Source organism: Bos indicus, chromosome 2 (genome assembly GCF_029378745.1).
Source record: "Bos indicus isolate NIAB-ARS_2022 breed Sahiwal x Tharparkar chromosome 2, NIAB-ARS_B.indTharparkar_mat_pri_1.0, whole genome shotgun sequence".
Lineage (NCBI taxonomy): Eukaryota > Metazoa > Chordata > Mammalia > Artiodactyla > Bovidae > Bos > Bos indicus.
In genome coordinates this window covers 97,620,316-97,646,044 of record NC_091761.1, presented here as the reverse complement: position 1 = coordinate 97,646,044, position 25,729 = coordinate 97,620,316, and the positions used below count along the sequence as shown (strand labels likewise).

General features: G+C 38.9%; 1 protein-coding gene across 15 annotated transcripts in view; it reads right to left on the bottom strand.

The window, feature by feature from the left end:
- UNC80 (unc-80 homolog, NALCN channel complex subunit) overlaps positions 1 to 25,729 on the bottom strand; it is a 231,296-nt gene that overhangs the window by 142,982 nt on the left and 62,585 nt on the right. For 12 of the 15 annotated variants that reach the window (XM_070771381.1, XM_070771414.1, XM_070771428.1 and 9 more), the window contains exons 16-22: positions 23,752 to 23,900; positions 21,442 to 21,608; positions 20,374 to 20,472; positions 15,834 to 16,048; positions 14,564 to 14,670; positions 8,675 to 8,771; positions 334 to 506 (exon numbers count right to left, since the gene is read on the bottom strand). In XM_070771381.1, coding sequence (XP_070627482.1) covers positions 334 to 506; positions 8,675 to 8,771; positions 14,564 to 14,670; positions 15,834 to 16,048; positions 20,374 to 20,472; positions 21,442 to 21,608; positions 23,752 to 23,900 — 1,007 coding nt within the window. The remainder of the gene's footprint in view (positions 1 to 333; positions 507 to 8,674; positions 8,772 to 14,563; positions 14,671 to 15,833; positions 16,049 to 20,373; positions 20,473 to 21,441; positions 21,609 to 23,751; positions 23,901 to 25,729) is intronic. The other 3 variants (XM_070771392.1, XM_070771420.1, XM_070771423.1) reach the window with 1 other exon arrangement.

Below are 25,729 nucleotides of genomic sequence, written 5' to 3'. Positions count from 1 at the left end.
TCATACTGTTCTGGAATGTAACTCATACACTTTTAATCATGATGCTATACAGAATATATTTTATATATTTTAATTTATGTATTATATTTAAAAGATTCATAAACTTTAAATTATGATGCTATATAGAATTTATTTACTAAGAATTTTCCTCAATTTCTTTTCTTCTTTTACCTCACCACCTTTTCCCTCCTTTTCCCACTAATGCTGAGGGGAAAAAATAAGGCCAAAACATAAATCCATAGTTAAGGTTAGGATTAGGGATTCATGCTTTCCTCCATTAGCAGAATTAACTGGAACGGAGTACAGGGTGAGAAAATCCTTGCAACAACTTACAAGATCCAAGGCAGCTGCCAAGATCGATGCATCAGGAATTGTCCCTGGCTCACAGCAGTTTAACAGAAACTGAAAGCGCTTCATGCCTTGTCGGATTGCTCCAAGATTCACCACGTTTTTGCTTTTTCCGCCATCTTGGTTGGAAGGCAGATGGTCATCGAAACTGTGGCAACCTGTGGGGGTTTTCCCATGTTGGAAGAAAGAAGGAGAGAGAGTGTAATGATTGTAAATTTTAAAAGAGCTTTCAAGTTTCAACAATCCATTTTCTGTAGTGTTGTCCTGAGAACATTTTCTTGAACTACACCTCCCTCCTCTCTATCTAGTGTTTGATGTGGACATGCCTTGACTTTTAAGACTCTGGTGACACACTGCAAATGTACATACGGGGTGTTACGCAACTATTTAAATATAGGGTCCAATCCATAGAGAACAGAGTCATGGTTGCCAAGGGGGAAGAGCGTGAGGGAGGGGTGGACTGGGAGTTTGGGATTAGCACATGTAAACTATTATATACAGAATGGATAAACACCAAGGTCTTACTCTATAGCACAGAGAACTATATTCAATATCCTGTGATAAACCATAATGAAAAAGAATGTGAAATATAATGTATAAATATATGTATAACTGAGTCACTTTGCTATACAGTAGAAATTAACACATTTTAAATCAACTATGTGTCAATAAAATAAATCTTAAAGATTAAAAATTAAAAAGATAAATATAAAATTCAGAGTTAGTCACTCAGCCATGTCCGACTCTTTAAGTGACCCCATGGACTGTAGGCCCTCCAGGCTCCTAAGTTCATGCAATTCTCCAGGCAAGAATACTGTAGTGAGTAGTCGTTCCCTTCTCCAGGGGATCTTTCCAACCCAGTTGAACCCAGCTCTCTGGCACTGCAGGCAGATTCTTTACCATCTGTACCACCAGGGAATATAGGGTCCAATCATTTTGATACCAGGTCTCTTCCCTAACACTGCTAAGGGGATTATTTTAAAAAATTCTTCCTGTAATCAACAGCTAAATTCTGTTTTTATGGAAGATGTAAAATCACTATGCAATTTCAGATCTGTTACAAAAAACTTATATCAAAGACAATATCCTGGTATCTTGGTGCCAATGCAAATAATCATTGACAATGAGAGTTGTAAAGGACTTGGGAAGTGCTCATTTAATTCTAAGATTTCCAAACCTGGCTGTGCATCAGAATTATCTGGGAAGTTTTGAATCTTATTCAGAACTTCAGAACCAGTGTCTCTGGAAGGAGCATGAGAATGTGGGTTTTGTAAAGCCTCACAGATGATAAGGACGCTGCCAGCTTTATACCACACAGTAATCAGAGGTTTGGGAACCACTTATTTTTCTTCACTTATTTTTCCAGTTAAGCTGCATAAGAATGAGAATCTGTCTGGAGTTCCTTAAAATGCATAATATCAGGTTCTATTGCTAGAGGTTTTGATTCCATAGGTCTGGGGGCTATGAATATTAACAAACATGTGACATGATTTTAATACAGGAAGTCTAAGGATCGCACATTAAGGAAGGAAAACACAAAGCACTGTTTTTCATCTGTTTTTTAACCCCAGGTACTTTTCCCTAGAGGAAACCAATCATGAATATTCATTGGAAGGACTGATGTTGAGGCTCCAATACTTTGGCCACCTGATGCAAAGAGCTGACTCACTGGAAAGGACTCTAAAGCTGGGAAAGATTGAAGGAAGGAAGAGAAGCGGGTAACAGAGGATGAGATGGTTGGATGGCATCACTAACTCAATGGATATGAGTTTGAGCAAACTGTGGGAGATGGCAAAGGACAGGAAAGCCTGGCCTGCTGCAGTCCACAGGGTCACAAAGAGTAGGACACAACTGAGCAACTGAACAATTCTTTTTTAAAACAACCTAAATATCTCATAGCTTTTTGATAATTTCTAGTATATGTGTGTGTGTTTGTGTATACACACGTATATATATAATATTTAGTTTCTCTTATATAATATATATTATATTATATGTAATATATATAATCTCATATAATATTGAGTATACTTTTAAAAACCAAGCCCAGATTGCCTCCCATGGTTTTGAAAAGGACTCTTCACACTTCAGAATATACCCCCAGGACGCTGATCTCGTGCACGGCTTAATGTATACTGACACCATTCATTTGCAGTGTTGCCAACCCCAGGTCCTCACTAAGTCACAGATGCCATTATAGGAAATGGCTTTCTCACCTCTTCTATAAAAAGTACCTTAATCCCGCCCAAGCACTGCCCCACTTTTCCACTTGCTGCCTCAGCTTTAAAAAAGTGGCTCTTATAGCTATTGCTCTCCACTAAAGTGCCCTACATGCAAACGTGTCGTAACTGGTAGTTGCAGGATATATGGTGAATAATTTGTTCCTGTTAATAAACACTAATGTTCACAAATTTGCACTTAAAAATCAAATCCAGAGTTAGACTTATCCTTTTAATTACTTGCATTCTTCACAAATAAGAGGGTGGTATTTATAGTTGTGAGCTTGGATTACCATGATAGTGTGCCGCATATAGGGATGTCAGCCATCACGTGTACTAGTGGAAACGGTGAGCACCTGTGTTTCATTCTTTGAAAGCAGTTCAAGCTTGGGGAACAGATTCCCTTGGATTTATTACCACAAGCTAAAAAATTTTGGCATTATCTAAAAATAATTACCAATTCCTGGTCAACAGCTTTCAAAATATCTCATTATCATGCTGAATTATATAGGTGTGAAATTATATGATGTGTGGAATTTGTTCTAAAACATTAAAAAATAAGATGAAGCAAATTGCAAAATTTTTTTTTCATTATTACAAGTGGGTGATAGATATTTGGAATCCATTGGACCACTCTTTTTACTCTTTGTCTATGTTTGAACATTTTCATTAAGTACAAAAATGGCTCAGAATATAATGAAAATATCATTATCAACATTTCCTATATTTCATTCCTTATGGGTGTGTTTTCAAGTATAAATATTCTAGAATAAAAATTCCATATTCAGCATCTTCAGTATTTTTTTCTAGTTAGTGTAAGTATATTTTGTATCAAATGCAAAAGGAAGTAGCACAAAAAGAATCTGAAGGTGGAAAAAATTTCAGAAGACAGAATTTCAAATGGTCCTAAAAAGGCATAGCTAGAAGCTGCAAATAATGAACAAACATTTCCTGGACAACATCGTCTTCAGACAGCTGTCTTTCAAAATACTATTCTATTTACTCATTGAACATAAGCAAAACCATTAGAACAGGTAACTTCCTGTTATTTTTCCTATCTATATATAACTTTATTCATCGTTTTTATACAGTCCTTTAATAGATACACATGCCACAGGATATCTCATTCATTAAATATTTATAACTTTAATTGTACCTAAATTTAAACTTTGAATTTAAGATAGATTCCCAAATAATAAGATTTTTCTTTTCAGTGAATCAAATTGTTCCATTATTTCTTACCATAATTAAGATTTAAGATACATTAAGTGATAACTCTCATTTGTAATAGAACTAATGTATAAGATAGACTGGATGGTCAAAAAATTTATTCTTATTTAACCAATTTAAAGTTTTCATCATTTTATTAAAGGAAGCATTAAGAATAAATATACGACCATTTTTTCAATATTTTTTGACAAGATAATTACTTCTAAAAATATATATTCAATATTACTAAAGAAAGTCTCCCTTTCCTTTTTTTTTTTTTGGCCACGCCAGGTGGCATACAGGATCTTCATTTCCCAACCAGGGATCGAATCTCTGCCCCCTGCAGAGTCCTAACCACTGAACCTTCAGGGAATTCCCAAGAAAGTATCATTTTGATAGAAAGAACTTCAGAAACAACACAGTTAAGAAGTATAAATAAAATAATGAAAACAGAAGTGATCAAAACAATCATTGTTGGTAAGAATCTATTCTGTGAAGAATCATTCACAGACAATGCACATTTGGTAAAAACCCCACAAGTCCAGGATGTAAGGATCATGCTGTGAGTAAAAGCTATTTACAATGGAAAATTTCCATTGTATCTATATAGCATTAATGTGCTTGTGAGCCAAGTTGCTTCAGTCATGTCTGGTTTTTGTGATCATGTGGACTGTAGCCCACAAGGCTCCTCTGTCCATGGGATTCTCCAGGCAAGAATACTTGAGTGGGTTGTCATGCCCTCCTCCAGGGAATCTTCCTGACCCAGGGATCAAACCTGTATCTCTTATGTCTCTTGCACTGGCAAGTAGGTTCTTTACCACTAGTGCCAGCTGGGAAGCCCATATAGGTTAATAGATAACAATATATTTACTAACTCTTTGAGCACTTAATATGTGTCAAGTACTGTATGAGAGATTTTATAATTTATTTTATTTTTTTGTAACAGCTATATAAGATAGATCTTTAAAATGATTTTTAAAAGAGAGAGAATGAGAAGGAATAGAAACAGAGAGATAAAGAGGAAAGGACAGGAGAATTAGCTCTGTTTAAGTTCATGCAACAGAAAGTGATAAGGTCAGAATTCAAATCCAAACTGGTAACAAACAGCCTGTTCTCTTCCCACCAGGCCACACTATGTTTTAGAATACCCAAATGTTTATGTTGAAGACTTTTACATCCTGCTGAAGGTTGTGATTTTTTCAGTAAAATTTACTGTAAGAAATTAATCAACACTGTACATGATACAGACTGTCCAGTTGCACCCTGTTGACCTTTCATATTGTGATACTGAAAGAAACATTAAAAGTAATTTGCTTATAAAATGTACCTCTTCCTTATCAATCTTTTATATACATTTACTAGAATGTAAGGATGCCTCTTGGCTTGCTCCATCATGAGTAATATTTTAGTCTCAATACATTCTAGTTACACTTATTGACTATTTTTTTACATTAAATTTACTGATGTATAATTTACATAGGATGTATTTCCAAAAAGTTGCTAGATCTCAAGGACATTTTAAAATCTAGTATTTCTTTAAGAAGCATTTTCCATACAATTCATGACAGAGCTGAGCACAAAGAAGTCATCAATTTTCCTGGTCAGTTGGGGGGAAAAAACATTGTTTTAGTTAATGAAATATCTTCCTTCAAATAGAGACAATATGATTTCTAAAATGAAATATTCTTAGCAAATAGGAAAATACAGAAGAAAAAGATGGCTGGTCTCTGAATGTAATTTCAATTCTGTAAATGTTCAGTAAATGTAGTTTTCATTTGTTGAATAAAATCTTAGATTAAAAAATTCAACCACATATTCATTTTATCTTAACCCAGTGAAGTTAGGGTACTGCATTGAAACCGAGAGTTAGAATGTTTGGTATTTGCTTTCTTCAACAACTTTAAAGAAACAGAGAAAATAGGTAATTAAAGTAATTTAAATGAGAAAGAAATGGACAATGCATCTATAATGGATGTGCAGTGATCATCTATTCACAGATTGCAAAGTATTAGAAAAAGGAAAAGAAAGAAATAAAATGCAAAAACAGGTTCAAAGTTAAGATGTTTACAAGGTCAAGGATGGCAGTTGTTGCAAAATACAATGTACTCAGATGAGCAGATAATGTTGTTTTGATTTTTTAGAATAGCTGGGGATATCTGTCTCTTGCAAAACATTCCAAAAGAATTATCTCATAGAATACTTTAAAAATTTTTAACAAGCCAGAGATTATGGACAAAGAATGATGATGTACAAACCACATTCTTTTCTCAGTCAAAAACACATTAAATATCCCAGAATCAGTTCCAGATTTTTATCATTTTGTCTTCTAGACACACAGGTAGAGACTGTATTGTGGGTACTGTTGACGCAAACTCACCCTAGACTCAGGATGTGTGACTATTTTGTATCAGGTCTTTTCTATTTGTGAATGAAATATAAAGAGTACATGAAACAATGGCGGAAGTCTGTAAGAACAGTGGTGAGAAAAACACAAAATCCAGAAGAAACGAAGGTGCATGAGCAAGACTAATGATAACATGTTTGGAATAAGAGTAAGAATAAAAATATTGACCTATTACTTGAAGAAGGAAAGGGAGATAAACAACTCAATCATGCTTTCTTCTTTTCTACTAAAGAGAAAAATTCACAAATGGGAAAGTACAGAAAAGCTTCATTAAGAAGGCAACCAATGTGAGAGACCCGACTCTCTGAGGTTATGTCTCAGTTCCATCAAATTACACTCCAGTGCACAGAAAGGACCTGAAGATGCAATCACAGTACTAGTCAAATGACATCCAGCTAACACAGCACACATTTAGAGAATGTAGTTTAGTTCCACACTTCCTTCTCAAACAACCACCACAAAAATCTATTTATAATACTAACAACTTTGAACATTAGATGCATCTTCTCTGAAATATGAGTGGAAAGAGTGCAAGAGGACTGAAAATGACAAAGTTCCCAATTAATAGGAAGATTCTTGAAACCACAGACCTGACCTTTCATGACCCTATGGACTGTAGCCTGCCCAGCTCCTCTGTCCATGGGATTTTCCAAGCAAGAATACTGGAATGAGTTGCCATTTCCTCCTCCAGGGAATCTTCCCAACCCAGGGATTAAACCCACATCTCTTACATCTCCTTCATTGGCAGGCAGGTTCTTTACCACTAGCACCACCTGGGAAGCCCCTTGATGTATGTATGCCTAGCCAAATTCTGTAACAGAGAATTAGATAGAGAGGATCACTAAAAAGACAAAACACAACCAAACAAACAAACAAAAAAAAGGAACCACTTGGTTTCGTGAAGAAAATATCATGTTAAACTAAATTACTTTCCTCCTTTTGACAGAGTTATAAAGGTATCAGTGAGATAATTTTTTGGTAAAGTCTGGTGATGTTTTTGCAATAATGTGGGAAAGTTCTTGCTGATCATTAGTATATTAAATGTATCATTGGCCAAAAACTGTAGCCACAAGTTGTCAATCAATAAGTCAACTATATGTTTTCTAGGAGCTGTCCAGGGAAGTCCCTGCTGATGCATTTTTATAGCACAATTGTATGGAAGATTCAGAATTTAACTTGTTTTGGGTCCTATCTCTTAATTTCCTTCCTGGGTAAGTGACTTAACTACCCTTCATGTTAATGAAACAATACATATTATTTATTCTGAGATGAAGAATTAATAATAGCTACATCAAAATAATACATGATATTTATTCATGTAAAGGACAACTGGCAAAGGCTAATCCCAAATTCAACACAAACCAACTCTGTGATGTGAAAACAGACAATGCACTCTTCAATTGTATTCATCTACTGGTTATACCCCTGGTGCTTAACAGTTACACTATCTATTACAGTGACTAAAGTCAAATATAGTGTATTACATTCCATCTGAAGCACCCCATTTTGAAATCATATCATCTAATTCTGATTCACAGTAAAATAGAATCGGGATGGTGATAGATCTAGAGACAGTTCTATGTAAGTAAAACAAAAGGAATCAACAATATTTAACCAGCAGAAGTGAGATCAAAAGAGAGAACATGAAATAGATAATAGGTGAAACTAGCAATGTGTGTATGAATGAGTGTATGAGTGTGTGTGTGTGTGTGTGGGCAGGGGTGGGGGGGGGGCGGAGTGCAGCTAGAGATACCAAAACTAGACCAGTGAGTCAAGTTTATGGATAAGTATATTTTCAGAATATAAGGAAAGTCTTTCTAACAACGAAAACTGTCTAGTTCTGGAACAGATTGCTTTGTACAGTCATAAGCTCCCCCTCGGTGGAAGTGCTCAGAGGGTGGCTGGCCACCTGTCAGGGATTTACTGTGCAGAATTCCTAAGTAGATAGGTGGGTGGATAAAAGGATATCTGAAGGTTCTTTAAAGCTCTCGGATTTTTAATAAAGGACAGAACAGCAGAAGAAAAGCCTGTGCCTTATTCTTTGTAAATCCAGGGCCCACTAGGGAATGAGGAACACAGTAGAACATCCACTAATATGTGTTAAACCAAATGGTTAACAGAGATGTATATACAAGCCTCTAAAGGGTATGGCTTGCCACGTGGCACAGTGGTAAAGAATCCTCCTGTCAATGCAGGAGATCCAGGAGATGCAGTTTCAATCCCTGGATTGGGAAGCTCCCCTGGAATAGGACATGGCAACCCACTCTAGTATTCTACCTGGAAAATCCTATGGACAGAGAAGCCTGGCAGGCTGCAATCCATGGGGTCACAAAGAGTCAGGCATGACTTAGTGAAGAGTAATGCAAGCAACATATATATGAGGAAAAAATTATTAAGAAATCAAGGAAAATATAAAGTAGATCATTTAATTTAATCAAATATTTGTTTCATGTAATGAAAGTTGCATGCAATTCTTAGGCCAAGTGACATTTACCAAGACGTTTGAAGAAATTTTCCTCTTCGTCTCTTCCATTTTCTATTCCACTCCCTGGCCCACCTTCAGAAAGCTTCACGGCACTGGTGAATTTGACCTAAGAAAAAAAAAAACAAGAAGTCAGATAACTTAACTCAAAAGAAATTTTTTGTGTTTATACTAACCTTTACCTTAGAAGAAATGAAGTAGTCATCATAGTCAACAAAAGAGCCTGAAATGCAGTACTTGGATGCTATCTCAAAAAATACAGAATGATCTCTGTTCGTTTCCAAGGAAAACTATTCAATATCACAGTAATCCAAGTCTATGCCCCAACTAGTAATGCTTAAGAAGTTGAAGTTGAATGGTTCTATGAAGATCTACAAGACCTTCTAGAACTAACACCCCCAAAAGATGTTTTCATTACAGGGGACTGGAATGCAAAAGTAGGAAGTCAAGAAACACCTGGAATAACAGGCAAATTTGCCTTGGAGTACAGAATGAAGCAGGGCAAAGGCTAAAAGAGTTCTGCCAAGAGAATGCACTGGTCATAGCAAACACCCTCTTCCAATAACACAAGAGAAGACTATACACATGGACATCACCCGATGGTCAACACAGAAATCAGACCGATTATATTCTTTGCAGCCAAAGATGGAGAAGCTCTATACAGTCAGCAAAAAGAAGACAGGGAGTTGACTGTGGCTCGGATCATGAACTCCTTATTGCCAAATTCAGACTTAAATTGAAGAAAATGAGGAAAACCACTAGACCATTCAGGTATGACCTAAATCAAACACCTTATGACTCTACAGTGGAAGTGAGAAATAGATTTAAGGGACTATATCTGATAGACAGAGTGCCTGATGAACTATGGACAGAGGTTCATGACATTGTACAGGAGACAGGGATCAAGACGATCCCCAAGAGAAAGAAATGCAAAAAAAGCAAAATGGCTGTCTAAGGAGGACTTATAAACAGCTGTGAAAAGAAGAGAAGCCAAAATCAAAGAAGAAAAGGAAAGTTATACCCATTTGAATGCAGAGTTCCAAAGAATAGCAAGGAGAGATAAGAAAGCCTTCCTCAGTGATCAATGCAAAGAAATAGAGGAAGACAACAGAATGGGAAAAACTAGAGATGTCTTCAAGAAAATTAGAGATACCAAGGGAACATTTCCTGCAAAGATGGGCTCCATAAAGGACAGAAATGGTATGGACCTAACAGAAGCAGAAGATCTTAAGAAGAGGTGGCAACAATGCACAGAAGAACTGTACAAAAAAGAATTTCATGACCCAGATAATCACAATGATGTGATCACTCACACTCACCTAAAGCCAGACATCCTGGAATGTGAAGTCAAGTGGGCCTTAGGAAGCATCACTTTGAACAAAGCTAGTGGAGGTGATAGAATTCCAGTTGAGCTATTTCAAATCCTAAAAGATGATGCTGTGAAAATGCTGCACTCAATTTGTCAGCAAATTTGGAAAACTCAGCAGTGGTCACAGGACTGGAAAAGGTCAGTTTTCATTCCAATCCCAAAGAAAGGCAATGCCAAAGAATGCTCAAACTACCGCACAATTGCACTCATCTCACACTCTAGTAAACTAATGCTCAAAATTCTCCAAGCCAGGCTTCAACAATATGTAAACTGTGAACTTACAGATGTTCAAGCTGGTTTTAGAAAAGGCAGAGGAACCAGAGATCAAATTGCCAACATCTGCTGGACCATGGAAAAGGCAAGAGAGTTCCAGAAAAACATCTATTTCTGCTTTATTGACTATGCCAAAGCCTTTGACTGTGTGGATCACAATAAACTGTGGAAAATTCTGAAGGAGATGGGACTACCAGACCACCTGACTTGCCTCTTGAGAAACCTATATGCAGGTCAGGAAGCAACAGGTAGAACTGGACATGGAACAACAGACTGGTTCCAAATAGGAAAAGGAGTATGTCAAGGCTGTATACTGTCACCCTGCTTATTTAACTTATATGCAGAGTACATCGTGAGAAACGCTGGGCTGGAGGAAGCACAAGCTGGAATCAAGATTGCTGGGAGAAATATCAATAACCTCAGATATGCAGATGACACCACCCCTATGGCTTAAAGTGAAGAAAAACTAAAGAGCCTCTTGATGAAGGTGAAAGAGGAGAGTGAAAAAGTTGGCTTAAAGCTTAACATTCAGAAAACTAAGATTATGTCATCCAGTCCCATCACTTCATGGTAAATAGATGGGGATTCAGTGGAAACAGTGGCTGACTTTAGTTTTCTGGGCTCCAAAATCACTGCAGATGGTGATTGCAGCCATGAAATTAAAAGACACTTGCTCCTTGGGAGGAAAGTTATGACCAATCTAGACAGCATATTAAAAAGCAGAGACATTACTTTTTCAACAAAGTTCCGTCTAGTCAAGGCTATGGTTTTTCCAGTGGTCATGTATGGATGTGAGAGTTGGACTATAAAGGAAGCTGACACTGAAGAATTGATGCTTTTGAACTGTGGTATTGGAGGAGACTCTTGAGAGTCCCTTGGAGATCCCACCAGTTCATCCTAAGGAGATCAGTCCTGGGTGTTCATGAGAAGGACAGATGTTGAAGCTGAGACTTCAATACTTTGGCCACCTGATGCGAAGAGCTGACTCATTTGAAAAGACCCTGATTCTGGGAAAGATTGAGGGCAGGAGGAGAAAGGGATGACAGAGGATGAGATGGTTGGATGGCATCACCGACCCAATGGATATGGTTTTGGGTAGACTCCGGCAGTTGGTGATAGACAGGGAGGCCTGGCGTGCTGGGGTTTATGACGTCACAGAGTCAAACACGACGAGCGACTGAACTGAACTTAACCTTTACCTTGAAAAATAATTTGTTTATTATATAAAAGTCACTTCATTTTTTCCAATTTCCATATCTGGTTAGCTAGTTTGTAGAGTTTATTTCCACGTACCAAAAAGACATCACTTACAACTATACTTTGAAGGAGAGTCTTGATCATAGATTGAAAGTAAAATAATTGGGCACTGTGAAAATAGTTTAGCAAATAATTGAGATAGTCTTAGAGTTTAATTCTGCTAAAGTCCAAACTCAAATTTATGAACAAGTCATATTCATCCTTTATAAAAAACACCACAGCTGAGAATCAGATGAAAGTAAAAGACAGCCAAATAGAAGATTTCAAATCTCTATGCAAGAATCAGTAAAAATGAATTCACAAGGTGTCCTATAATTAAAGTGCAATAACATGCTTTCTCCCCTAATGCTTAAAATGTGTTTACAGCAAAGCAAAGAAGCTATATACTTCACAGACTCTCAAATACTTGGCCAAATTTTAATAAAAAGAATATGAAGGAGGAATTACAAATATATCTTCTAAATGTCTCATAATATTGCTATATTCTTTTTATAATTTAAAAACATTATTTTTGAAACAGAAGAAAATTGGTTTTAGTGAGATCTAAGAAGAAAAAGTTTAGGCAAATTGTATATAAAGGAATGTAACTTCTATCACACACCAACAATTACTGTGAGCAGACCACAAACCAGTCACAAGAAAGATTCTCATCAGAAATGCTTTCAGTAAGAATTATGACCTTTTCCAAACTGCAGGCTACTAAGATGCTTAACAGATGAAGGCCATAAGTGGGAAAAATCACCCTGAGCTTCTTTGTTCTTGTCAATGGGGAGAATGGTTCAGATGGTAGGAAAAGGAGGGAACAAAGATAAACTCTGTGTGTGTATAAAAGAAATCTATGCACATTGTACAGTTATGTGTCCTTCAACAGGATCTCAAAATGTGAGGATTTCAAGTGTGTTAAAAGTAGCTGGGAATTAATATCTATATGGGCTTCCCAGGTGACTCAGTGGTAAAGAATCTGCCTGCCAATGTAGGAGACGCAAGTTCGAACCCTGGGCCCAGAAATCCCCTGGAAGAGGAAACAGCGACCCACTCCAGTATACTTGCCTGGAAAATTTCATGGGGGGAAGAGTTTGGTGGACTATAGTCCACCGGGTCACAAAGAGTCAGACACAACTGAGCACGAGCACAAATAGCTATATACCTCTTTATAGCTGCGTTACAATTTTATTTAAAGTTTTTGTCACTGTTTTCCTTTCTGTGATTGGACCTAACAGAAGCAGAAGATATTAAGAAGAGATGGCAAGAATACACAGAAGAACTGTACAAAAAAGATCTTCACGACCCAGATAATCACAATGGTGTGATCACTGACCTAAAGCCAGACATCCTGGAATGTGAAGTCAAGTGGGCCTTAGGAAGCATCACTACGAACAAAGCTAGTGAGGTGATAGAATTCCAGTTGAGCTATTTCAAATCCTGAAAGATGATGCTGTAAAAGTGCTGCACTCAATATGCCAGCACATTTGGAAAACTCAGCAGTGGCCACAGGACTGGAAAAGGTCAGTTTTCATTCCAATCCCAAAGAAAGACAATGCCAAAGAATGCTCAAACTACCGCACAATTGCACTCATCTCACACTCTAGTAAACTAATGCTCAAAATTCTCCAAGCCAGGCTTCAACAATATGTGAACCGTGAACTTACAGATGTTCAAGCTGGTTTTAGAAAAGGCAGAGGAACCAGAGATCAAATTGCCAACATCTGCTGGATCATAGAAAAAGCAAGAGAGTTCCAGAAAAACATCTATTTCTGCTTTACTGACTATGCCAAAGCCTTTGACTGTGTGGATCACAATAAACAGTGGAAAATTCTGAAAGAGATGGGAATACCAGACCACCTGATCTGCCTCTTGAGAAATTTGTATGCAGGTCAGGAAGCAACAGTTAGAACTGGACATGGAACAACAGACTGGTTCCAAATAGGAAAAGGAGTACGTCAAGGCTGTATATTGTCACCCTGTTTATTTAACTTATATGCAGAGTACATCATGAGAAACGCTGGACTGGAAGAAACACAAGCTGCAATCAAGATTGCCGGGAGAAATATCAATAACCTCAGATATGCAGATGACACCACCCTTATGGCAGAAAGTGAAGAGGAACTAAAAAGCCTCCTGATGAAAGTGAAAGTGGAGAGTGAAAAAGTTGGCTTAAAGCTCAACATTCAGAAAACGAAAATCATGGCATCCGGTCCCATCACTTCATGGGAAATAGATGGGGCAACAGTGGAAACAGTGTCAGACTTTATTTTTCTGGGCTCCAAAATCACTGCAGATGGTGACTGCAGCCATGAAATTAAAAGACGCTTACTCCTTGGAAGGAAGGTTATGACCAACCTAGATAGCATATTGAAAAGCAGAGATATTACTTTGCCAACAAAGGTTCGTCTAGTCAAGGCTATGGTTTTTCCTGTGGTCATGTGTGGATGTGAGAGTTGGACTGTGAAGAAGGCTGAGCGCCAAAGAATTGATGCTTTTGAACTGTGGTGTTGGAGAAGCTCTTGAGAGTCCCTTGGACTGCAAGGAGATCCAACCAGTCCATTCTGAAGGAGATCGGCCCTGGGATTTCTTTGGAAGGAATGATGCTAAAGCTGAAACTCCAGTACTTTGGCCATCTCATGCAAAGAGTTGACTTATTGGAAAAGACTCTTATGCTGGGAGGGATTGGGGGCAGAAGGAGAAGGGGACGACAGAGGATGAGATGGCTGGATGGCATAACTGTCTCGATGGACGTGAGTCTGAGTGAACTCCGGGAGTTGATGGACAGGGAGGCCTGGCATGCTGCGATTCATGGGGTAGCAAAGAGTTGGACACAACTGAGCGACTGATCTGATCTGAATACTAAGGCATCTTTGTTTCCATAGTTCATTTAAGTTCCCCAAACTTACTAAACGTGAAGAGAATTTCTTCAGCCCCTCCAGGTGTTTTGCACTTCTCAGCCCTGACATTTTTCTATTAGTGACTACAACATTCCCTTACGTAAGTAACGTCCTGTTTACCTTGGAGCTTTGCCTGATGAAAGACAGGCGGTCCACAGAACTGATGTCCAGGAGGTCTTCCACGCCGTCTGCCAGGCCCGAGAGAGACGAACGTTTCAGCCAGTTTCCTAGTTAATAATTTTTAAAAAAATTAGACCATTATAGCATTTTCTCCCAAATGGATTAGACAAAAATGTTGGCATGGGCCCAAAAAGCAATGAAAATTACAGGACCCAATGTAAACAAAAGTGAACAAAAATTGTTTTCAAAATGTACATGCTTTGAACCAAAACATTCACTGTTGGACTATAAGATCACATGACTAAGATCAGGACAAAAAGAACCTGGGCCTCTTGGGTGATTAAAAGTGTAATCCATGTAGTCCTTGTCAAATTTCACATCTTCCATTAAGTCCTGTCGATTTTACCTCCTAAGTATCTTTCAAATATGTCCATTTCTTTCCGTCTACATGGTCACCACCCAGTCTAAGCTACTGTTACTTATACCTGGACCATAATGCAGCTTTCTATCTGATCTCCCTTATCCACTCATGCTGCCTCCAGTATGTTTTCCATGCAGTGATCTTCTAGAAAAAAAATCTACTTGCTTATGGCTTATGTTACCCCCCTGTTCAACATCCCATCTGGCCTCTGTAGGGCTAAAAGATGAAGAGCCAGGTGACCTGCAAGGCCCACAATACTCTGGTCTCTATGGCTCCACCATTGTCATAGAGATGCTCTTGTCTCAGTTCTTCCATGTCCCTCCCTCCTAATACCTTTGCATATTGCATTGCTACCACTTGGAGTGCTCTCCTTCCTCCTTCTCCCAAGTACTCTGCAGATATTAATGTCACTTGCTTCAGGATGCCTTCCCTGATTTCTGTCTCCTCTTCCTATTTAGATTGGGTCTTGCTATTGCATGCTTTCACAGCACCATGTAGATTTCCTTCATAAAATTCATAGCTTGCAACTATACTTTGTTGTATAATGATCTGCTTTAGTGGTTGCCACCCCTCATAGATTCTAAGTTCAGCAGAGTCAGACACTGTGAAATGCTGCTCATCATTTAATCACTGAAGTTTAGCACAGTGTTTGCACACCCTAGAAGCTCACAGTAAAAGGTTTGAGAAATACCTGCTGAAAGAAATGAATGAATGAATGAATCACCCTAGGGTTTGTGACTTGAAAGCTTTCCCTTTCTCTACTTTCCCATGAATTGCTCTGTTCTGATTATGAGCTGATCTGAGGACATGGCAGGGAATAAGAGAATCCATAAAATAAAAAAGACATACTTTTACCTATGGGAAGTTTAAGCTTCTTCCGGAGTGAAATCCTGCGGGACCGGGAGCGGGCGCGCCTGTCAGAGGTGGTCCCTGAATGGGCGGTGGTACATTCTGAAGTGTCTTGCTCAGACTGGCTGCTGGTGTCGCTCGCCGCACTCTGGGATTTGAACATCTTGCGCCAGAAATCTTTTCGCCCCAGGTTTCCCCCTTGCATTTGTTCATCGCTGAAAGCAGGCAAGGGGATGATTAAATGTCTGACAACACATGTGAAAGTCTTTTAACTCTCTTTCAACCTCCTGTCAGTGACATGGAGGCAAATCATGCAGGATGACCTATGATGGGCTGGGATTAGCAAGGGGCAGAGTGGGAATGGAAGGCAGAAGACCCAGCTTGACTCCCTGAGCTCTTCCTGAGAATAGTTACAGCTCAGCTGTCAAGTTGAGGTCATCATTTTGTTTCAACCATAATGTAAGACTAAATATTATTGCAGGTAATCGTCTGTGAGTGTGGGTCATAAAAAAACGCTTACAGTGTCAGTAAATATTTAACTTTTTCTTTGAAGTTCCCTGAGCAGTGTGTCGTACCATATTCCACCCTCATCTCCACCTCAGAACTGTACAAATATTTGAATGCATGAATAAATAAAATATAATCACCACACCCAGGGAATGCATCATACCATAATTTTTCACTGTTATTTTTATGATGCCTGATTATTTACCGTTCTTATGTCAAAGAATCTTAAGGCTTAAAAGTAAAAAAAAAAAGTTTAGTCTGACTTAATAAGACAAATGGGAACACTGTCAAAGGGATTTTTGACTAGGGCATTTCACAAGAGGAGAAAGACAAGTGGCCAATGGTAATACAGAGTTTAATTTCATTAGGTATTAACAAAAAAAGGGCCAGTTGAAATCAGATCCCTATTTTCACTCATTAAAAAGACAAAGATTAAGAAGGGGTAGGGAGACGGAGAGAAAGCAAGGGTACTATGATACAGTCATGGTGAGGTAGAATGATTTTACCTTTCTGGAAGGTAATTTGGTAATACGTGATGTAAAGCCTATGTCTACAACAAGGACACAGAAATTCAACTTCCAGGAAGTTATTCCCAGGAAATGATGGAACAACATACTAAGATGCTAGATGCTCACTGAGATTTTGGGCCAATGTTAAAACACTGGAAACAATTTCAATATTCAATTCTAGGCAAAGAGTCGAAGAAATTCTGGGACTTCTGTAAGATGGCACCCTCCATAGTCATTAAAATGCTATTTTCATAAGACTAATGAAAAGGGGTACATTCATGATATACTGTAAAGTTAAAAGGCAGTGGTCAAATAAATGGATTAAGCAGGTTATCATCAGGTTAATTTTTTTAAAGAAGCACATATGTGATTATGTGTGTGTGTGTAAACTTGTGTGTACACATGCTCAAATGTGTATCCAACATAATATACCAAATGTTGACAGTGGTTGAAGGTATTTTGATTTTAAAATTATTTTTCTCTATGTTTTTGTGTGTGTGTTTTCCACATTTGGCAACTTGATCAACATATATTACTTTAGTCATTTGGAAAGAAAAGGTTAGAGAAAAGAGTAACATATGATGAAATTTGTTTTGGGGGTTTTAGGTAATGATTTATTTATAAGCATTGGGGTTATACCTGGGATCTACCTAAAATTTGATAGTACTGTATAAAAGCAATCATTTTCTGGGGATATTTATAGAGGGATGTAGATTTTCTCTCTCAAAATGTCATGAGAGTAATAAAAACCTTTAGCTATCATTTTAAAAATAATTGTATGTATTCATTTCTGGCTGTGCTCGGTCTCTGTTGCTGTCAGGGCTACTCTCTGGCTGCAGTGGGAGGGTTTCTCGTCGTGGGGTCTACCCTCGTTGTGGAGCACAGGCTCTCGGCACACAGGCTTCAGTAGTTGCGGTGCATGGGCTCAGCAGTTGTAGCTTCTGGGTTCCAGAGCACGAGGCTCAGTAGTTGTGATATGCGGGCTTAGTCGCCCTGTGGCATGTGGGATCTTCTCAGATAAGAGATTGAACCCTTGTCTCCTGTATTGCCAGGCAGATTCTTCAACACTGAGCCACCAGGGAAGCCCAAAATTTTTAATTATTATTTTCATTCAGGACATTCTGCTTCTCAAATATTGTGGTGCTTAGTCGCTCAGTCATGTCTAACTCTTTGCGACCTCATGGCCTATAGCCCACCAGACTTCTTTGTCCATGGGGATTCTCCAGGCAAGAACACTGGAGTGGGTTGCCATGCCCTCCTCCAGGGGATACTCCCAAACCAGGGATCGAACCCAGGTCTCCCACATTACAGGTGGACTCTTTACTGCCTGAGCCACCAGGGAAGCCCTACAGTGTGAATTTAAATCAGTGTTTCCAAATTTGACTTCCCTGTTATTTTATCAAATGCTTACAGTGTATGAAGCATTTTTTATCTTTGGGGAATGTGTAACATTGAGAGTATTGTGTAACATTGTGTAACATTGAGAGAATGTGTAACATGAGAGTATTGACTATGTGGCCTGAGTGGGGAAATATCCAGGGAAGCTATAATTGATCAGCTTTACAATAAAGTGCCATATCAGCTTTGTCCAAAGGGTATGTATCAATCATGAGTTTCAGAGAAACGGGCACATACAACTGCTTTTAATATCACTCAGTTAATGTGATTTTTAAGAGGGAAAATGGAGAAGCAAAGGGTATGAAGGGGAGGGAATGGGAACAGAGAGAGAGAAGACAGAGTAGGAGCCAAGATTACCCACCTACCTTTCTTCAGTGCTAAACAGAGGACATGTGGCAGCTCATCTCCTGGGCCCACTTGGATCAGGGGAAATTCCCATACTTGACATTCTACGACATCCCTCCAAGTGCAAATTGCTATGTAGAGGCATATTAAAACATGTATCTTTCCTCAAGGGAGAGAATAGACATGTGCTAAATGCTAAGAAATCAGGTGGTATTTATAAAACTACAGAAAGAGTATCTGCAATTGAGGAAACTAGATCACCTATCAAGGTAGATAGTTTTATGTTTTAAATCTAGTTAACTTATTAAATCATTCTTATTGTTCAGATTAACTCAATAGTTGTTAGCGTTATTTTGGGGGAAAAAAGTCCTCTCTCATTTTTTTTTGGATAGATTCTGCATATAAGGACTTTTAACTAGTCTTGTGGTTGGTTATTCAGCTACAGACAAATCTTTGCCTTTCACATTTTTTTTTCCTCTTAGAACTTATGTTTGGGTTTTTACTATGTCCTTAAAAACTTCTTTAAAGGAAAAACTAAACTTCAATTTTGAGAATAGAAATTAAAGAAGACAAAGGCTTAATGGTAATTCAATAAGTCCATCCTTTCATTGACTGTCATACATTCATTCTTGATATATATTGAGAGCCTACTATGGACCCAGCAAGGCCCATTGAGGCACTGGGGCTGTAGCAGTTAAGTAAAAACTCACATGGTCGCTGGACCCATGGAGTTGATTTACCTTCTCCTTACTTGCATCACTGACTCGATGGACAAGAGTGAACAAGCTCCGGGAATTGGTGATGGACAGGGAAGCCTGGCATGCTGCAGTCCATGGGGTTGCAGAGAGTTGGACACGACTGAGCAATTGAACTACTTTTACCCACTCATTTTAGGGGCAGTTTCTAAAATTTTGAAGGGCTATAAGAACTGTGCAGGCCTTTTGTTCCTTAAAGGTTTTGCGTGCTTGTTGTGGGTTGCCAGGGTCCTATGTGATGACATGACTTCCTTGACCGTACAGAGAGGATACCATAAAACCTAGAATACCCTACAGAATTTCTGGAAGAATAATCATTTTGTACTAAATAATGGTTATGGGAGATAGAATGGCATACTAAAAGGATCATATTTTAAGTATTGATCAACATCACTTACAAGTAAATAGGTCTCAAAAGAAGAATGAATACAAATGAGTCTTGCATAGAACTAGACTGTATTTAGTTTCTACAATAATCCTAACATTTTCTGGGGGCACTATTTTCATGATGCTTTTGATATTGCCATTATCAAAAGTGGAAATAAATTGATATCAGAGGCAGTGGACTGGATCTCTGGAGAGAACCAAGATGAAACGGATGAGTCTGTTTCAGGTAAAGCTGGACATGAGAGAAGATTATCTTATATATTTCTGGATAAAGCTTCAATTATTGACAGTTGTAAGTGATTTATAAGAGATATTTTAAGCAAGAAAGTGGATGACATCACCCTCGTACCTGCTATCCATGCTACTTTTCAAGATTTACCTGCAAGATTGTGCATGGAAGACAGAGTGGGGTAGGGGCGGGAAATAGGAAAGGCAGTGAGGGAGGCTTCCTGGAAGCATGAAGTTGATTACTTGCGATTTGAGCCTGTAGAGATAAGCCACATGGGAATGAAAAGTAAAGGGCAGAAGCAAGGAGAAGTTCAGCAGATAGGAAAAGTAAATAGCAGCTTGGGAAATAGAATTTCTTCTAGGGGGAAGTGCTCAGCCCATTGCATTGGAGACAAAGCTAATTCTACTTACTGCTCTGGAGTCTGTGAGGGGCGACCGGACATAAAGCTGCGACATTCCTCAGGTGCGGCGGTCACCGGGCCTTTATCCACCACGCTTCCCGCCTCTGACCTGTGCAAATGGTGCATTCCACCACAGCAGAGCAGGACACCACTTCTCAGTAATTCATAGACTTCATAAAGCAAAACACTGTTACAGACAACCTAAATGGACTGCACACCCCCTATACCATCATGAGTCTATGTGCTATGGAATTTATGTCCTACCATTTAACTTACTACCTAGCTGCATTATTGCCTGAGAAGACTATAATACCATCATTGCACACAGAGGCAGTAACTGCAGGCAGGATGTTAAATTGAGGCATTTCTTTTAATCTTCATAAGTGACATTTCTTACAGAACAGGCATACAATAAATTCATGCTTCTTATTGTTGTTTAGACACTAAGTCATGTCCAACTCTTTGTGACCCCATGGACTATAGCCTGCCAGGCTCCTCTGTCCATGGAATTTCCTAGGCAAGAATACTGGAATTGGTTGCCATTTCCTTCTCCAGGGGATCTTCCTGACCCAGAAGTGAGCCCATGTCTCCTGCATTGGCAGACAGAATCTTTACCACTGAGCTACCTGCAAAGCCCTTAAATTCATGTTTACTAGAAGAAAACATAATTGGACATGTCTCAGTTGTTTATCTTTCACCATGTTAAAAATATTACTTACTGAACAGAATGATATGGTATCAGCAATTGCTTTTTCTTTCTGGACAAAAAATATAAATGATACCTATTGAAGGGACTAAAACATAGATAACATTTTACTATATAAGTAAAAGCTATGAAGTAAGGTTCAAGTGTATGAAAGTTTGGGATCAACTAAGCTCTGATTCATACAGAGGCAGCATTTGTTTAATAGGAAACTCTTCCGTTTTCTAGGCTGCACCTGGGCCCTGCCAGTGGTATCACTCATACAGGACAGTCCTTCATCCCTGCCCTGCAATTTCACATCATGGACAAGACAACAGGACATTATATTCTACAGACTGGGCAAACCCTCACATTCAGAGAGCTCAAGCTTCCAACCTTTTTCCTCTTCCAGGCTTAGATTCCGGTTCATTTTCCTCCACCTTTTTCCCTGGTGCCAACTTCTCAGCACTGTCAAGCAAAGCGCTGAGGGCCACTCTCCTGAAGACATTCCCATGGGCCTCCTTGATAAACTGGACCAGCTGACGGATGTCACAATACAGCCCCTATTTGGAGGCCAGGAGGAAAGTGTGGGGAAAGAAAGATAGTTGTGTCTTTGAAGAATATTCATAGGAAGAGGGGTAGAAGGTAATTCCTTGGACTTAGATGAGCCTTGGGATCATAAAAGGAAGAGAGATTACTATAGTGCAACTAATGGTATCCTGCCCCTCCATTGTTCCCATGGTAACATTACTAAAAACCTTGCCTGTCATTCTTAGTATCAAAAAGGATAGTCACCATGCTACATATTTAGAAAGTTGGCTGTGACATTAGAAAGACATCAGTTTATACTTTTATAACAACTGAACCTCCAAATTTTTAATTATGTCTCTTGGGACTTCTGAAGAGATGCCTGCAAAAATAAGGGAATCAGAATTTTGTCTAGACTAGAGATTTCAGTCGCTGTTCAACTTCTCCAAATTTTTGGCATCACTGTGATAAATTATGCTAAACCTTCTAGACAATTCTAATAGAGCCTAACATTCAAGGATGATACATTTTTCTACATAGACTTAGCAAATAATATGTATGTTGTAGCTCATTTGAGCATGAACTTGACTATAGACTTACAAAGACACAAGGCTATTAAAACCAATGTATTAGTGATTCAATATTTAATGCAGGACTTTTTTCTTTTTTTTTAATATATTAAGCTTCGCATTCAGCATTTCCCCATCTGTCTTCTCTAAGAAGGTAGTTAGTATATTCTGTGTCTTAGGAAAGGTTCATGACAAAGAAGAACATAGAAGCCTAAACAACACCTTAGAGCTTTGGATTTCAAAATCTAAGACCACTGGGACAGTTATGCCCATGATCTTTAGAAAAGCAGAAGGAAGGGCCACTGAGGAAAACATAAAGTGTCCTTTTGGTCCTGTGAGAAGAAGGCCTTATGCTCTCACTCTGCAATGTGGTAGCTCCTCCATGGAAGGCAAGACTCCAAAAAACAAGGGTTCCAAATTCACCAGAGTGCCCATCCTTAAGCAGCAGAGAGCACCATGCGAACAAACAGATATAACTGATGCTTGACACCCATGGAGCCTCACCACAAGCCCTGGGTCCTACCTAAGACTTCAGAATATTTGCCCTACTCTCTGAAGCTGGGAGACCCAAGAATGAGTGAGGTTCAACTTCCAGCTATTCCGGTGGAATGGAGGTTCAAAGCCAAATTTAAATTGATTTAAATACAATTAAGAAATGTAGTATTTCTTCTATACATGCACATGTAGGGTAAGACTTATAAGAGTTCATATATGCTATAATCAACTTGTCAAATTACTTCTTGCCATGACCAAATTGAACACATGGATGGTATGCAAGTTATTCTCAACCTCCAAGAACCTTGTTGGGAGGCTTGACAATCAGTAAAATCAAACTCCTTTTCATTCGGGGTTTTGTTTTGTTTATCTCAAGTGACTACATAGTTTCAGTGATTTAGAAGAACTTAAAACTATTTCTCTGTTTTAAGTAGATTAGCAGATAGTGTCCATATGTGTCAATGGGCTGATTTCTGCATAGAAGTCATTATAGCTAACAGATTAGTAAGATACAGAAATGCTTCTTTACTCCTCTGAGAGACCTGAATTCATTTAGTCATGTCAGATGTGTCAGTCTTCATCTTTATTTTACTATCCCAAACCACAATCTTCTTGGCAGCAATAAACACTAATCTTTTAAAACCTGGTGCTCTCTACTTGTGGCCTTGGTGCTTTAATTAACACAGTCTTTTGTGAACAGTAGCTAAAAGATTGGTGTTTGATAAAAAAAGACAAAACCTGATCAGCAGCATATTTGAATTAGTTATTAAAGTAAATGCGGTTTCAAACAAAAGCTTGGTATAACACTCTTGTTTATTTCACAAGCCAGCATGCTGGGCTCTAGCACCTTCTTTCTGAAGGGCTCAGAATACCTGGCAACTATTTCACCAACTACCACAGAACCTCTGAGATGGAAGAGATAAGCCTATCTGCAGGTACGATGACAGGTGACAGGGGGGAGAAAGGTATTGCTGGGTTTCTACCGTGAGTTGCTGGTGACACTGGGAAAATACATAGACATTTTAACTTTACAGTTTTAGATTTCAACTTCTCTTTCTCAAGGTCATGGCATAAAACTGAGAACTCCTGTGGGAGGAAAAGGTGAGCTTCTCACCAGATTCTCAGGGCTGTGCAATTCATGAGTAGTTGAAGCGCAGCGTGTGATGAGGGATTTAAACATCGCACTGACGACGATGCCTTCCACATTTTGGGCTGTGGATTTGTTGTCCACCGTGGTGAAGTTATTTCCGAACCCAGCCTTGTCTGGAATGCAAAGGCACCAATTAAAGGCAGTGTTTCCTTTCAGGTACAATGTTTAAAGAAGTAATGAAGTACTTGGCATCCAGGAGTTAGTGAAGGGCTACACAAAATATTGGCAACCCACTTCAGTATTCTTATCTGAAAATTTCATGGACAGAGGAGCCTGGTGGACTGCAGTCCATTGGGTTGCAAAGAGTCAGACATAACTGAGCAACTGAGCATGCACACACAAAAAATACAGAACCAGAGAATTGAAGCCACTACAGATTTGATCATCTAATGAGGACTTAGAGATAAACAGCTCATAATCTCCTTCAGGGTTATTACTATGACATATTTCATCCCTTAGTGGAGGTTTTCATCAATGAATCTTAGCAACAAAAAGAGGACAACTGTTGACCCTAAGAAAATGTTTTAAACCTAAGTAATGTTAAATAGACAATAATTTTTTTAAAAAGATGGTTTACTAAGTGGTCCCTCAATGGAGACAGACTTGATTTGGCTTGTTTTGGTGGTGAGGAATGCTGGTTTCTCAGCAGAAACTGTTCAGTCTGTGAGAAGTGGAGTGAGGTAGGGCCAACTAGGTGAGTCGGGCAGTGGAGGGAAGAGACGAGACAGGGTCCTGTAGGGGAATTAACACCAGCACCAGAAACCAAAAATGAGACTGAGTTCTGGACAAAAGCTACACAAGACTTCTAGCAACTTCTTGCTTCCAGAGACTCCATGGGCATATAAGTTGGAAAAATCTACAACCTCTCCCGGAGCCACCGCCTAACTCATTCACACATGAAATGCCAGTGAACTGAGGCCATCACCCAACGTGGCAGTTTATGCCAGTTTTTCCCATTTCCATGGACACTCCAGGGTTCTGTGGACTTGCCAGGGTATTGCAAGCTTGCAAGCCACCTGTGGACCTTAGGGGCCAGTTACCTGCAGCTTCAAGACAGATCAGACAGGAGTATGTGCATCTGCTGGATGATTCACTATGAGCCACTTAACCTTCTCAAGAATCTCAGTGGGAATTCACTACTTCAAAGTGTTGATTACATACTTTATGACTAACCTCTCACTGTCTGTATCAAAGGGCTGTGGGTTATCTTTAGACTTTACATTACAGAAAGAAATGTCTTAGTCTGCTCTTATAGTTTCTATCTCAAATAGGTTTAAAAAGAGAAAAAAATGCAATCAAGAATTTCTCTTGCAGTATCTCAACCCCAATTCTTACTTCATTGTTTTTCAGATCTGTTATGTGCTTGGATTAAAGCAACTTCAATAACATAGATTATTTCAGGGAATCTATAGGGGAACAATATTTTCCTTTAATGTGAAAACCAAATAATAAAGCCTGGGGTACAAACAGAAAAACTTTCTAAATCCATCAAATACAGCTCTATTGTAATCTAATCAACCACTATCACATTCAGTTCAGTTCAGTCACTCAGTCGTGTCCAACTCTTTGTGACCCCATGAATCACAGCACGCCAGGCCTCCCTGTCCATCACCAACTCCCAGAGTTCACTCAAACTCACGTCCATTGAGTCAGTGATGCCATCCAGACATCTCATCCTTTGTCGTCCCCTTCTCCTCCTGCCCCCAATCCATCCCAGCATCAGAGTCTTTTCCAATGAGTCAACTCTTCGCATGAGATGGCCAAAGTACTGGAGTTTCAGTTTTAGCATCATTCCTTCCAAAGAACACCCAGGACTGATCTCCTTTAGAATGGACTGGTTGGATCTCCTTGCAGTCCAAGGGACTCTCAAGAGTCTTCTCCAACACCACAGTGCAAAAGTATCAATTCTTCAGCACTCAGCTTTCTTCACAGTCCAGCTCTC